This window comes from Schistocerca cancellata, chromosome 11 (genome assembly GCF_023864275.1).
Source record: "Schistocerca cancellata isolate TAMUIC-IGC-003103 chromosome 11, iqSchCanc2.1, whole genome shotgun sequence".
Taxonomy (NCBI): domain Eukaryota; kingdom Metazoa; phylum Arthropoda; class Insecta; order Orthoptera; family Acrididae; genus Schistocerca; species Schistocerca cancellata.
Window position 1 is genome coordinate 54,974,511 of NC_064636.1, and position 15,113 is coordinate 54,989,623.

General features: G+C 43.3%; 1 protein-coding gene across 1 annotated transcript in view; it reads left to right on the plus strand.

The window, feature by feature from the left end:
- Nucleotides 1-15,113, plus strand: part of LOC126108186 (neprilysin-2-like) — a 246,429-nt gene that overhangs the window by 210,956 nt on the left and 20,360 nt on the right. The window contains exons 11-13 of the mRNA XM_049913426.1: nt 1,622-1,790; nt 6,810-6,928; nt 14,189-14,320. Coding sequence (XP_049769383.1) covers nt 1,622-1,790; nt 6,810-6,928; nt 14,189-14,320 — 420 coding nt within the window. The remainder of the gene's footprint in view (nt 1-1,621; nt 1,791-6,809; nt 6,929-14,188; nt 14,321-15,113) is intronic.

Sequence of the window (15,113 nt, forward strand, 5' to 3'; positions counted from 1 at the left end):
CAGTCAACATTTCGAATGCGGTAGTGCACTTTTCTCCATTTTCCAAGCAGAATTTGATGCAACGTCTTTGACCCACCTTTCTCTAAAGTAAAAACTAGCCGAGTACTGTGAAACATTTATAACCTTTTTGACTGGCATCAGTAAACGGAACATTCAAAACAGCTGAAATTGAAAACATACATCAGAAGCATGTGTACCAGGAAGATGAAAAAGTTTGAAAAATACTGTGTATAAATTGAACAATCCTGTTACTTTTTGATCATTTCTCCAATCTTACAAACCTCCCAAATATAGATCAGAATTGTCAGATATCCTTTACCCAAAATGGAGTTTCATTATTGCAACATACTAGTTCTCCATTCGTCATCACAGGTGAAAACAAGGTCATCTGGACTGGTTGTAATACACATATATTACAAGCAGATATTGCAGGTGAACATGTACCTTTCAGGCAAGCACTGCAAGTGTTCTCTTCATTGCTAGGCTGTTTGCAGCGAATATTTTAATTTTCTTTGAGGATGGCAGCAGCCACAGGGCAGTGACAACAAGGCTGGACAGTTCTGGTGGTCGAGAGCCCCAGAGTACGACCGTCGTATCGTGGTTGGCCATCTGCACACCTCAGTATCAGTCTGGAATGTCAGCTGTGCCATACACAATCTGCCAGTGTGGCTTCCAGACCACTGCTTGCTGTTCCATTTTCTGGAGTTCCCCTACATGGCTCATGAGATAAACATAAATACAACTCACTCTGTGCCACTGACCACAAACTGTGCAACTTTTCCAGTTTTTCGTTCAAAATGCCACTGCTTGAAGTCTAAGGATGTGCTGCTCTAGTCCAGTTTTGAAAATACCACTCTGGACGCCACACGTTAATAAACTTCTCGTTTGAAACTCCTTGTAACTTCGTTTGACATTTCCTACTGAGCTAACAAGAGGCTAACTCATGCCAACGGATAGATAGACTAACTGACTTACTCCAGGTGAGTGTTGTGCATGCCGTGCAGAAAGACTGTGGGACTGATGTGATTGACACAAGCTGGACACACCAGACAGTTCAGTCGGCGAGTATTACTGTCTCACAACCCTCGATCCTCAATGTTAATGACGTATATTCTCACACCGATATGCCGCACCAATCTGTGGGGAAAGTGTAGTTCAAACTGCTCAGTTCGGAGACTTTTAAGTTTGGGAAACACATTTCCAAACTTCTGTGTGGGCATATGAAATCTTGGTCTCTCTGTTATCAGAACCCTGCACTGTCCCACTGGTGGGTTTTCACCAGTTTAAACTGTGGCCAAACCACCTTTGCATCACATATATGCTGGGATTTCTATAGAGTTGCTGGGGAGTGAGTGTCTGACCATCGTATGTTCCATATATCCTACAGGAAACCTTTGTATCAGTTACTTTGATGTAGTCTCGAACTGTGTCAGGAAACTACTGTATACCAATACCCAACCTTGACAGACTGAGCTGTGACCAAACAGATTTCTTCCACCCTATACTGCCAACAATTGGCAGTCCCATGGTCTTCCCTCGAGCATCATACACCTGTTTCCTTGTAAGCTACATTTCTGCTAATAACTCACCACCTGTATTACTTGAGACTGTAACCTTGTAGCTAGATGTCAGCCCATCCCTGTACTTGGAGAGCATGCTCAACGTGACCAAGTTCCAGACCAACTACTCCTTCAGCCAATTGCGGCAGCCTGTCAACAAGACCGAGTGGATCAACCACGGCTATGCGGCCTTGGTCAATGCCTACTACAACCCCTTCGAGAACTCTATAGGTGAGTATGCTGCGCCGTAACTGCTGATCGAACCTATGACGTGCAAGTGTCAGGCGATCCAAATGGTAGCTATTGTGAGTGATGGACAGCTCTCATTTCTAAGATTCATTGCTGTAATTATTGCATGGTTCTGCATGGCACGGTAATGGATATGATTTTTTGTTCACATATTTCGTCATCTACTGAAGAAGTTGCCCCCCCCCCCTCAGTCATGTCAATCTCTTAGATCTTTCCAGCCAAGAAGCGAGCGGTAAGTGAGAAATATGACTTAAAAGGCAACTTAGATGGTGACCCTCATTGATTTTTTCCACACACATAGGATTGGAAAGTCAGTGCCCAGACACAAGTTTCCTAAAGTAGTAGGACACAATTCTCAAAAACATTTGAAACAATCACCTCTCGAGATCAGAAGGTTTGAGAGCTCCGATCACAAAATTTCAGACATATTAAGGCAATCTGGAAGATAAATAGTTTGGACAAGAAGAGAATAGAAGCTTTCGAAATGTGGTGCTACAGAAGAATGCTGAAGATTAGATGGGTACATCACATAACTAATGAGGAGGTATTGAACAGAATAGGGGAGAAGAGGAGTTTGTGGCACAACTTGACAAGAAGAAGGGATCGGTTGGTAGGACATGTTCTGAGGCGTCAAGGGATCACAAATTTAGCATTAGAGGGCAGCGTGGAGAGTAAAAATCGTAGAGGGAGACCAAGAGATAAATACACTAATTAGATTCAGAGGGATGTAGGTTGCAGTAGGTACTGGGAGATGAAGAAGCTTGCACAGGACAGAGTAGCATGGAGAGCTGCATCAAACCAGTCTCTGGACTGAAGACCACAACAACAACAATAAGGTAATCTGTGGTATCTAAGTGCATAGCATACAAGTGTTGTAAAAGTGAAGTCATTTGTTCAAATAACGTCTGTAACAGTTTTTCTTTTACTTTTATTTGAAATCTATGTTTAATATTGAATGCAAATATCAGTTAACAAACATGTTATCACAATTTATTAATAAAAACGATTTGTTTTTATTTATAATTCATATTTTTTATTTAAAATTTTGTACACATACAAGAGTCTCTATGTTAATGTAAAAATTATACTCATCAGTTACACTGTGAATCTTCAGAAAAACTATTTTATTTTCTATTTGATGTTGCACATTGTTGTGTCGTATTTTCATTTCTTTTGATTACTTGTATTTTCATAGGATTATTAATTAAAAGTAAAAATATTTTTAATTATTTCTCCTAAAAAGTTATCGTTCATTATTTATTAATACACATATACATGAGTTAATAAATATGAATTTTTTTGATAAACTTGCTACTGATGAGAACTGTAGCAGCTTCACAGTTACAAGACATTGACACAAAATATGCAATGCCAGAGACTCTTTTAATAAGCTGGAAATGTTATGTACTTAACAGGACTCAGAAATATTTTCATCTTCAAAGACAACTTTTTTTTAAATTGCATTTTACTGCTTTAGGAAGTCTATAAGTTGATGTCCAGACACTGACCTTCAAATCCTTTAAGTGTGAAGAAAACTGAAGAACATCATTTTTAATATCGTCTTGTTAGTACTAGAAGACAGTTACTGTGGGGATAAGACATCTGTTGCACCCTTATTTGTGGGGCTACTTATGAGGAAACTGTGCCTTGTAAACACAGTTTGAAAGGAAACATGTAGGATCAACCACATTAAGACAAAGCACCTATTTCAGATGTATGTGACACACCTTCATTTTCAGGAATATCTTCATGAGAATCTCCACATGGAAATCATTTACAAGTTTTCATCCATGAAAACTCTCCACAGTTGTGTCATTATTGTGTAAAGGCAAAAACAAATAATAAGTCAGTAAAAATTTCATGGTTGCTTCCTTTGTAATCGTATTGTCTTCTTCAGCTGTAGCCCTTAAGTATCTGTGCTTCACATGAATATCTATCACTTCTATCACTACCAGCATTCAAGATCAGTATATATTTAAACCAGTCATCTAATTGAAGTATAGATGCTGAGGGGCTATGGGTTCAAGAACACTACATGAGCTTTTTGCTCTCTAGGAAATTCATTATATTCGAACTCGGAATATGCTCTAGAATTCTGCAGCAAACCGATGTTAAGGATGCTAGCCTGTAATTTTGTGGGTCCGTCCTTTTGCGCTTGTTATGTACAAGAGTCACCTGCACTTTTTCCAGTCGCTCGGCACTTTGCACCAGTCGAGAGATTTGCGATAATTGTAAACTAAGTAAGGGGACAATGAAGTAGAGTACTGTTTGTAACACTGAATTGGGATTCTGTCCGGACCTGACGACACATTTGTTTTCAGCACCTTCAGTTGTTTCTCTATGTCAGGGATGCTTATTAGTACGTCATCCATGTGGAACTCCATGCAATGTCAAATGATGCTTGTCATTTCTCTCAAATGGAATTTCCGTAATTAGTACATGTCACCAGCTGTGACTTACGGCAGTTTAAAGGTGAAAACTATTCAAAAACTAATTGTTACCCAGCAAGCGATAGGGAGATGCTTGTTGTCAGCTACTGGCAAAGACAGGGAGACAAGCAGATGTATCAGGGGGATACAGAGAGGGGGAGAGAGACATGATGTGGTGACCGCGGTGATGAGAATGAGATGGTGGTGAGTGAGGCATCTAGTCAGGACCATGAGGGCAGATGGAGTGAAGAAGTTCTCTACTGGACTGTCGGAGGTGGGGAAGGCAGAGGCAACGACTCGGTGAGAGATGATGGGATGACACCTCAAAATTGTGCTGGAGCGATAGGGATGCATGTATACGTGGATAATTCTGGGGAAATGGGCATATCTACATCTACATCTACATCCATACTCCGCAAGCCACCTGACGGTGTGTGGCGGAGGGTACCTTCAGTACCTCTATCGGTTCTCCCTTCTATTCCAGTCTCGTATTGTTCGTGGAAAGAAGGATTGTCGGTATGCCACTGTGTGGGCTCTAATCTCTCTGATTTTATACTCATGGTCTCTTCAATCCAATCACACAATTGGTCTGATAGTCCATATGCTCTTACTTTGTTCATTAAACGACTGTGGGGAACTGTATCGAACGCCTTGCGGAAGTCAAGAAACACGGCATCTACCTGTGAACCCGTGTCTATGGCCCTCTGAGTCTCGTGGACGAAGAGCATATGGACTATCAGACCAATTGTGTGATTGGATTGAGGAGTTCCTAGATAACAGGACGCAGCATGTTATTCTCAATGGAGAGAAGTCTTCCGAAGTAAGAGTAATTTCAGGTGTGCCGCAGGGGAGTGTCATAGGACCGTTGCTATTCACAATATACATAAATGACCTGGTGGATGACATCGGAAGTTCACTGAGGCTTTTTGCAGATGATGCTGTGGTGTATCGAGAGGTTGTAACAATGGAAAATTGTACTGAAATGCAGGAGGATCTGCAGCGAATTGACGCATGGTGCAGGGAATGGCAACTGAATCTCAATGTAGACAAGTGTAATGTGCTGCGAATACACAGAAAGATAGATCCTTTATCATTTAGCTACAAAATAGCAGGTCAGCAACTGGAAACAGTTAATACCATAAATTATCTGGGAGTACGCATTAGGAGTGATTTAAAATGGAATGATCATATAATGTTGATTGTCGGTAAAGCAGATGCCAGACTGAGATTCATTGGAAGAATCCTAAGGAAATGCAATCCGAAAACAAAGGAAGTAGGTTACAGTACGCTTGTTCGCCCACTGCTTGAATACTGCTCAGCAGTGTGGGATCCGTACCAGATAGGGTTGATACAAGACATAGAGAAGATCCAACGGAGAGCAGCGCGCTTCGTTACAGGATCATTTAGTAATCGCGAAAGCGTTACGGAGATGATAGATAAACTCCAGTGGAAGACTCTGCAGGAGAGACGCTCAGTAGCTCGGTACGGGCTTTTGTCAAAGTTTCGAGAACATACCTCCACCGAAGAGTCAAGCAGTATATTGCTCCCTCCTACGTATATCTCGCGAAGAGACCATGAGGATAAAATCAGAGACATTAGAGCCCACACAGAGGCATACCGACAATCCTTCTTTCCACGAACAATACGAGACTGGAATAGAAGGGAGAACCGATAGAGGTACTCAAGGTACCCTCCGCCACACACCGTCAGGTGGCTTGCGGAGTATGGATGTAGATGTAGATGTAGATGTAGAATAGCGCGAGCTGGGTTTCACATGACCGTCTTTTTCGAAACCCATGCTGATTCCTACAGAGTAGATTTCTCGTCTCCAGAAAAGTCATTATACTCGAACACAATACGTGTTCAAAAATTCTACAACTGATCGACGTTAGAGATATAGGTCTATAGTTCTGCACATCTGTTCGACGTCCCTTCTTGAAAACGGGGATGACCTGTGCCCTTTTCCAATCCTTTGGAACGCTACGCTCTTCTAGAGACCTACGGTACACCGCTGCAAGAAGGGGGGCAAGTTCCTTCGCGTACTCTGTGTAAAATTGAACTGGTATCCCATCAGGTCCAGAGGCCTTTCCTCTTTTGAGCGTCTATTTCGATATCTACCATTTTGTCATTTGTGCGACAATCTAGAGAAGGAACTACAGTGCAATCTTCCTGTGAGAGAAGGAACTACAGCATATCCAGCAGTGGGAATCAAATGATTGATGTTGTTATTGTTGATAGTTATGATGAAGATGATGATGATGTCAGCTACTGTCAGCAACGTTCCATATGTTTCAGTCACTCTCCAGAGTCACAGTAATGCACTCCACCAACTAACTCGAAGCATCTGTAAGTCGACATGCACTGCTTCGGACGTGTTTCTGCAAACTTTGTTCACATTATAATTTCCCATGCTGCCACATGATCATGTATTCAGTGATCTTTTCGTATATTTGAGGCTTGTTATTTGAGTAAGAGAAATTAATGTTAGTTAGTAACTATCAGTTACTGATGGAGAAAATTTTGACCAGAGCAGCAATACGTGCAGTGATGGGAGTGTGTGTGACTTCCGCAGGGATCCCAGCAGGTATCCTACAGGCTGTGTTCTTCAACGCCGACCGTCCCAAGTACATGAACTACGGCGGCATCGGCTCCACCATCGGCCACGAGATCACACACGGCTTTGACGATGAGGTACCTAATTTTTTATATGCATTTTATACTACATACTTTAAAGAGACATAACTGTTTAAAATGTAGAAAAGTACTATACTGTGACTACAGTACAGCTGGAATCAGTCAACTCACAAAAACACTAACGTGTAAGAATTTGTGGTAGTGATCACAAATGCTCAGCCATAGGCAAATAAAGTGATAGACATCGGTTCATTGGATGAGCACTAAGGAAATGCAGTCATTCTACAAAAGATATTGCTTGCAAAATACTTGTGCAACCCATCTATAATACACTACATACTCATGTGTATCAGTCCTATAAACATCGTGAAGACGAGATCAGAGTAATTACAGCACATACAGAAGCGTTTAAGCAGTCATTTTCCCACACTCAATATGTTAATGGAAGGGGAAGAAAGCCAAGTATGAGTTAAAATGTTAAGTACCCTCTGCCATGCACTTCACAATGGTTTCCAGTGTGAGCAATTCTTTGTTATGACTGAAATGCAACAGTATAAGAAAAACAACTGCGTTGTCTTCATCCAGAGACTTTACAGCATGTGCTGGAACATTGCGACATCATTAACTTCTATTCCATGACAACACAACTTTACAACATCACCGATACTGAACTTTCGTTTCAGCAGTTTGCTGCCAGGAAATCAATTGCTTAAGAAGGAAAATCATTTGCTGAAATTCATCCGATAAGGAGACCTCAGGAACAGGCCATCTTAGATTTTTGTTTACTATTAAAATTAAACATGGAAAAGTGAATTGTAAGATGAGTATGGAAAATAAAGTAACATTTAGCGGAAAACTGCAAAATGTCTTGGTGTGAAATGAAAAATTATTACCCATTCATTACATCAAAACTAGAAAACAGTATGGATCACATGGGCTCTAAAATGAATATCTTGCTAGGTATGAGCAGTTGTTTATGTACGATACTATGAAATATATCTCTTCTGTTGCAAGCACTTTGACGTCCAGATTGTGGAAGGACAAGGAGGTAGTGTTGACGAATGCAAGAAAAACATGTCTGGTAAATGATGGCTCCAAAATACTTAGCTTAAGAACTGTCAACTCTTCCTCGTCATGGTTCCTGTGAAACACACCTTTTGTACTGAATTAGTGCTCATAATTCTTAATGTATGTATTTAGAGCCCATATTTACTCAACAGTTTTACTTATTTTGGTGTAAGCAATCTGTCTTTAAACACTGAGAAGGGAATTTAGTTACACCCAGTGTATCAATAACACTCTCTAAAAATAAAAAAGACGCATTGTGTCTATTTGACGTTTTGTGGTTTTGTGCCCTATCTTAATTTATGTTGAATACTCACATTTCCATGTGATTAGTGCTCATAATTCTTAAAATATGTATTTAGAGCACACATTTACTCAACAATTTTTCTTGTTTTGTTGTATGCAATCTGTCTTTAAATACTGTGGAAGGAATTTAGTTACACCCAGAGTAAAAATAAAAATCTTTATTTTCATTAAAAAGAAATTAATTTGGTGATATACAAGTCAAATAGAAAGAAATAAGAAACAATTCTTGTCAGTAAGAATTGAACCAGTGACTGCAGTTGCGATACTAGCACACTGCTTGCCGAGGTACAGAGAGCTCTGTTGAAAGTGGTCTAAATGTTGCGTACTTAACAGCAGTCAGAAACAATAAATGTCGATGTGTGGAGTGTTTTTGACAAGTGCGTTGTACTGCCTTAGGGCAGGTCTGTCATCCGACATGGGGTTCACAGTGATTGCCCTCGAATTGCCTCCATGGTAGGCAGTAACGACAGAATTGGAAGAGTTCATTGCATATGATACTCTTGCCACTGTAAATGAAATTCCAAGAAAAGCTGCAATTAGATTTAGTGCAATGTTGGAAATGGTTCAACGCTTGGGTTCTTCAAAATTTTGTGCCTGTTTGTTCTAGTTTTTACTCCATCAAACACCATAAATCTCAGAGATGAATGGTCACTCAAAGTTTCCTTCCGAAATTTCGAAATGGAGGACACATTTTCACGAGAACTGTGACAGGGTGTGAAAGCTGCTTCCATCATAATGAGCATGATACAAAATGGTTTCTGTACTGATGAAACACACGTAATTATACGTTTAGTTTTGATAATGATTTGCCGGCCGGAGTGGCTGAGCAGTTCTAGGCGCTACAGTCTGGAACTGTGCGAGTGCTATGGTCGCAGGTTCGAATCCTGCCTCGGGCATGGATGTGTGTGATGTCCTTAGGTTAGCTCAGCTCCGAAACAGATACCCTGTACCTTGCATTCCACTGACCCCAAAACCACCGCCATCTGCGACTTCACTGGTGTCAAGCGAGAGCTCGTTGGAGGGCGAAGTGGACATCTCTTGTTTTTTTCTGATGAAAACTGGTTCTGCCTCAGTCCCAGTGATGGCTGTATCTTGGTTACATTGGATACTGATTGACGGCCTGCAACCAACGTGTCTGCATGCTAGACGGACCAGACCTACTCCTGGAGTTGTTGTCTGGAGTGTGATTTAATAGGACAGCTGGAGCCTTCTCCTGGTTCTTCTGTGCACACTGACTACAAACCAGTACGTCATTCTGGTGATTCGACCTACTGTGCTGCCATTCATGAACAGCATTCCACAGCGTGTTTTCAAAAGGACAACGCTCGCCAACATACCACTGTTGTAACCCAGCATGCTCTACAGCAGAGGTGGGCAAACGTCGCACGCGGCTCCCGAGCGCACAGCGCTGCACGTGTGCTGCTTGCGTGCAGGCGTCGAATGGGGCCGTGGCAACAGCCGGCAGGTTGCGGCAGTGTAGTACCACGCTGAGCTGCGGACGTTGATGCGAAGCGAGCACTATGTAGTGAACGTTGTATTTCAAGAAACGGAGAAGTGGAGATTTGCCATCTTTTAAAAAGTAATGGGAGAATCATTTCCTTCTTTGTGCAAAAACGTGAAAATTCGAAATGTTTAATATGTGGCAGTATTCTCGCTGGTCAACGGAAGTTTAGTATTGAAGGCCATTATAACAAATTTCACAAGGACGAGTACAATTTATTGTCGGATTCTGAGCGGATGGGGAATTGACTGAGCTTAAGAAGAGCGATCTGACGATACCAGATGAATATGTCTTAGTTGGCCGGCCGGAGTGGCCGAGCGGTTCTAGGCGCTACAGTCTGGAACCGCGCGACCGCTATGGTCGCAGGTTCGAATCCTGCCTCGGGCATGGATGTGTGTGATGTCCTTAGGTTAGTTAGGTTTAAGTAGTTCTAAGTTCTAGGGGACTGATGACCACAGCAGTTAAGTCCCATAGTGCTCAGAGCCATTTGAATTTGTCGTAGTTGCTGTTGTCACGAGAGATCTGCGACTTTCTCTCGTCATGTCTCTCATCTAACTGGTTTAACATTTTATGGAGCACTGTTTTCAAGTTTCCACGACGACAGCAATAATAGCCCAGCGGTATGTGCAAGTTATAAGACTGCGCTTAATATAGCGAGAGCTGGAAAACCATTTGCTGAATTAATGTCTCGGTTAAGAGCAAACATCAGTGATGAAAATTTACGTAACTGTTTGTGTTTGTCTGTATGTAGAAATTTTGTTCCAGATATTAAGCGTATTGTAAACTCCACCTGTGATAAATAAATAAAACGTATCGTAGGTAATAGGTACTCTTTCAAAGCACGATTTCTTTCAAGCACTCCTACTAACCTTATTCATTCACTCAATAAAGCAAGCTAGGAAACAAAACGCATTACAGAGGAAGGAGCGGACAGAAGGTTTGGTGAGGATGGGAGGTAAGCGGGTGGCCAGCTTGCCCCTGTGTGCACGCGGAACACCTGTTAACTGCACGCGTGCAATTGCACCGCACATGTGCAGGATTCCTGCCCGCCCATGCTCTACAGAGTGTCAACATGTTGCCTTGCTGTGCTCGATCAGCAGACCTGTCTCCAATCGAGCACATATGCGACATCATCGGATGGCAACTCCAGCATCATCCACAAGCAGCATCCACCATCAATGTATCTACCGACCACGGCATGGAACTCCATCACACATACTGACATCTGGTACCTGTACAAGAAAATTCATGCAAGTGCGAATGCTTGTATTCAACATTCTGTTGGCTACGCCAATTATGACAGGACCAGCATATCCCCTTTGCAATGGCTTATCTCGCGCTTACATTAACCTGCGATCATGCAGTCTTAATCACTTAAATACACAACCGGAAATTGAAATAAGAACACCGTGAATTCATTGTCCCAGGAAGGGGAAACTTTATTGACACATTCCTGGGGTCAGATACATCACATGATCACACTGACAGAACCACAGGCACATAGACACAGGCAACAGAGCATGCACAATGTCGGCACTAGTACAGTGTATATCCACCTTTCGCAGCAATGCAGGCTGCTATTCTCCCATGGAGACGGTCGTAGAGATGCTGGATGTAGTCCTGTGGAACCGCTTGCCATGCCATTTCCACCTGGCGCCTCAGTTGGACCAGCGTTCGTGCTGGACGTGCAGACCGCGTGAGACGACGCTTCATCCAGTCCCAAACATGCTCAATGGGGGACAGATCCGGAGATCTTGCTGGCCAGGGTAGTTGACTTACACCTTCTAGAGCACGTTGGGTGGCACGGGATACATGCGGACGTGCATTGTCCTGTTGGAACAGCAAGTTCCCTTGCCGGTCTAGGAATGGTAGAACGATGGGTTCGATGACGGTTTGGATGTACCGTGCACTATTCAGTGTCCCCTCGACGATCACCAGTGGTGTACGGCCAGTGTAGGAGATCGCTCCCCACACCATGATGCCGGGTGTTGGCCCTGTGTGCCTCGGTCGTATGCAGTCCTGATTGTGGCGCTCACCTGCACGGCGCCAAACACGCATACGACCATCATTGGCACCAAGGCAGAAGCGACTCTCATCGCTGAAGACGACACGTCTCCATTCGTCCCTCCATTCACGCCTGTCGCGACACCACTGGAGGCGGGCTGCACGATGTTGGGGCGTGAGCGGAAGACGGCCTAACGGTGTGCGGGACCGTAGCCCAGCTTCATGGAGACGGTTGCGAATGGTCCTCGCCGATACCCCAGGAGCAACAGTGTCCCTAATTTGCTGGGAAGTGGCGGTGCGGTCCCCTACGGCACTGCGTAGGATCCTACGATCTTGGCGTGCATCCGTGCGTCGCTGCGGTCCGGTCCCAGGTCGACGGGCACGTGCACCTTCCGCCGACCACTGGCGACAACATCGATGTACTGTGGAGACCTCACGCCCCACGTGTTGAGCAATTCGGCGGTACGTCCACCCGGCCTCCCGCATGCCCACTATACGCCCTCGCTCAAAGTCCGTCAACTGCACATACGGTTCACGTCCACGCTGTCGCGGCATGCTACCAGTGTTAAAGACTGCGATGGAGCTCCGTATGCCACGGCAAACTGGCTGACACTGACGGCGGCGGTGCACAAATGCTGCGCAGCTAGCGCCATTCGACGGCCAACACCGCGGTTCCTGGTGTGTCCGCTGTGCCGTGCGTGTGATCATTGCTTGTACAGCCCTCTCGCAGTGTCCGGAGCAATTATGGTGGTTCTGACACACCGGTGTCAATATGTTCTTTTTTCCATTTCCAGGAGTGTATATTGTATCTTGTATCTTTCTCTTTTCACCTTTTTTAGTTTTTCCTATCACTTTCAGCCTTCTGACATTCCACACTCTGGCTTGTACAATTTTTCCCTTTTTGCTGGTTATTCAATGTTTTTCTCATGATTACTCTCACCCCCCCCCCCTTGACAGTTACTTCCTATAGATGTGAATAGCGGACTAACGCAGTATCTTTGGTCATGGGAGAGACCAACATGGCACTTTTTCAATTACAGTCAATATGTCCTGTGGCTAATCATTAAGTGTCTTCAGTGCAGTAGTTTACATTGCCTTTTCCATCATCAAGATGTTGATCATTGCTGAATCTCCCACCTCTTAGCGAGAGTGTCCCGCACCAAGGACAAGAGGGCCCGTGGTACTCAGTCCACTTCTCCACTCACTTTTATGATGCCGTGTTTAAGACTAAGAAGCCTTCAACTGCCATTGCTGATGAGTTTCATTCTAAATCTAGCCAATCTCTGGGATTTAATGGAGGATCCGGGACATTTTATTACTAATCACTCTTAGGCCACAGTGAATGATACTGAGATAAATTGGAAGATGTCCACAGGAAGTATGATCTGTCCACAAAGGAAGCTAGCAAACCCTCATTTGACCAATGCTTTAGTACTGCTTCTCATTCCAGGATGCATAGCAGATCACATTGATAGAGGAAATGGAGGAGGTGTGAAGAGAAGCAGCGCGTTTCATCACAGGTTTGGAAGAGAGAAAGTGCCACAGAGATTCTTGTACAGCTCCAGTGGCTTATTCTTCAAGAGAGATTTTGTGCATCATGGCGTGGTTTACTGTTAAAATTTTGTAATCTTATGCTCATAGAAATATGTTGTTTCATTCTACAAGTACCTTGTGGAAAGGCCATGATGATAAAATAAGATATTATTTTGAAGGTACGGCAACTGCATTCAAAATTCCACATTGTTCAAAAATGGTTCAAATGGCTCTGAGCACTATGGGATTTAACATCTGACCATAGCAGTCGCGCGGTTCCAGACTGAAGTGCGTAGAACCGCTCAGCCACACCAGCCGGCCTTCCACATTGTGAATAAAATCTTCCACTCTGGCTGTTAAAATACTATTATTCAAAATTCGGTACTGGCCTTGCATCAAAAGAGTTCCATCTTTAGGTGACAGGTTTTCTAAATAGCCATGGCATGCCAAGTAATTGCTTAGAGTCAAGTCCCATCGTTCAAGACAGAAACAGATATGGCGCTAAAAGCGCTAGCCCGCTCTATCGTCTGAATCAGTTTAATCGTGGACTACCACTTTTAGCCTGCTATCTGTTTCTATCTTGATGATAAATGATGGGATTTGGCTCTAAGTAATTACTTTGCCGTGTCATAACTCCTTACAAAACCCGTCATCTGAAGATCCATCTCTGTTGATGTGAAGTCTGCAGTGAAGTATTTTAACAGCCAGTGTGAGAGATTTTATTCAGCATATAAAATACGAGAGATTCGAAATCACGTGCAAGCTTGTCACCCATTCCTCCCGTGCACCATTCAGGAATGGAATGGGAAAGCAAGTACGGGAGTAATGTAGGTGGCTGAAACACTAAAAAAAATGTTACGCTATATTTAATTTGTGTTACGTAGCTCTAATGCATGAACACTCTTCAGGGCCGTCAGTTTGACAAGGACGGGAACCTTGTGGACTGGTGGGATCCTGTGACCCGTGACAAGTACCTGAAGAAGGCAGAGTGCATCATCTGGCAGTATGGAAACTTCACCGACGAACAGACGGGCATGCACGTGAGTACACCTGCTGTTTTGACTGACCACCTTCTTCTCCAAAATATTACTTACCCTGCTCTTTTCAGAAGAAAGTAGCCAGACTGCTCCCAGTTTTGAAATCAATTATGTGAGCCTCAGTTTCTTCTGTTTGACTAATCACCATTTCAATGAAGATTCACATCATCTAGCATATTTCAGTAAGCACCATTCCAACAGATGGGCAACTAATGTGCCACTGCTGGCTGCTCCATTTGGCTAATCGTTTTGGAGAAGATGTATCCTATCTTCCACATTTGCAGCCCCATTTGAGTAATGATGTCAATGAAAATGGATTTAACCTGGCACAGTCGACTGCTCCATCTGAGTATTCAACAGTCTCGTGAAGATGCCCTCATCTGGCACATTTGACTTCTCTATATGGGTAAATCATCACTCTAATCAAGATACATATTTGTCATATTTGACTGTCCCTGATGAAGTTTGGCTCATCTGCTGCTTTTGAGTGCACTATCGACTAATCACCCTTCTGGTGGAGATGTGTATTATCTGTGACATTTGTCTGCCCCACTTGACTAATAATTTCAGTGAATGTGGATGTCACCTGGTATATTTGTTAGCGCCATGTGACAAATCAATGTTTATGTAAATGTAAATATCACACATGCATAAGGCCTTAGGCCTCATCCAGTTGGCCAACTGCTGCCTACGGCACAGTGACCTATGATCGTGGGCCATACAATCAGCATGTCACCAAACCCTTCAGCCCTTATTGCCAATAGATGAATCCTTATGGTACCACTTTTTTCTTATA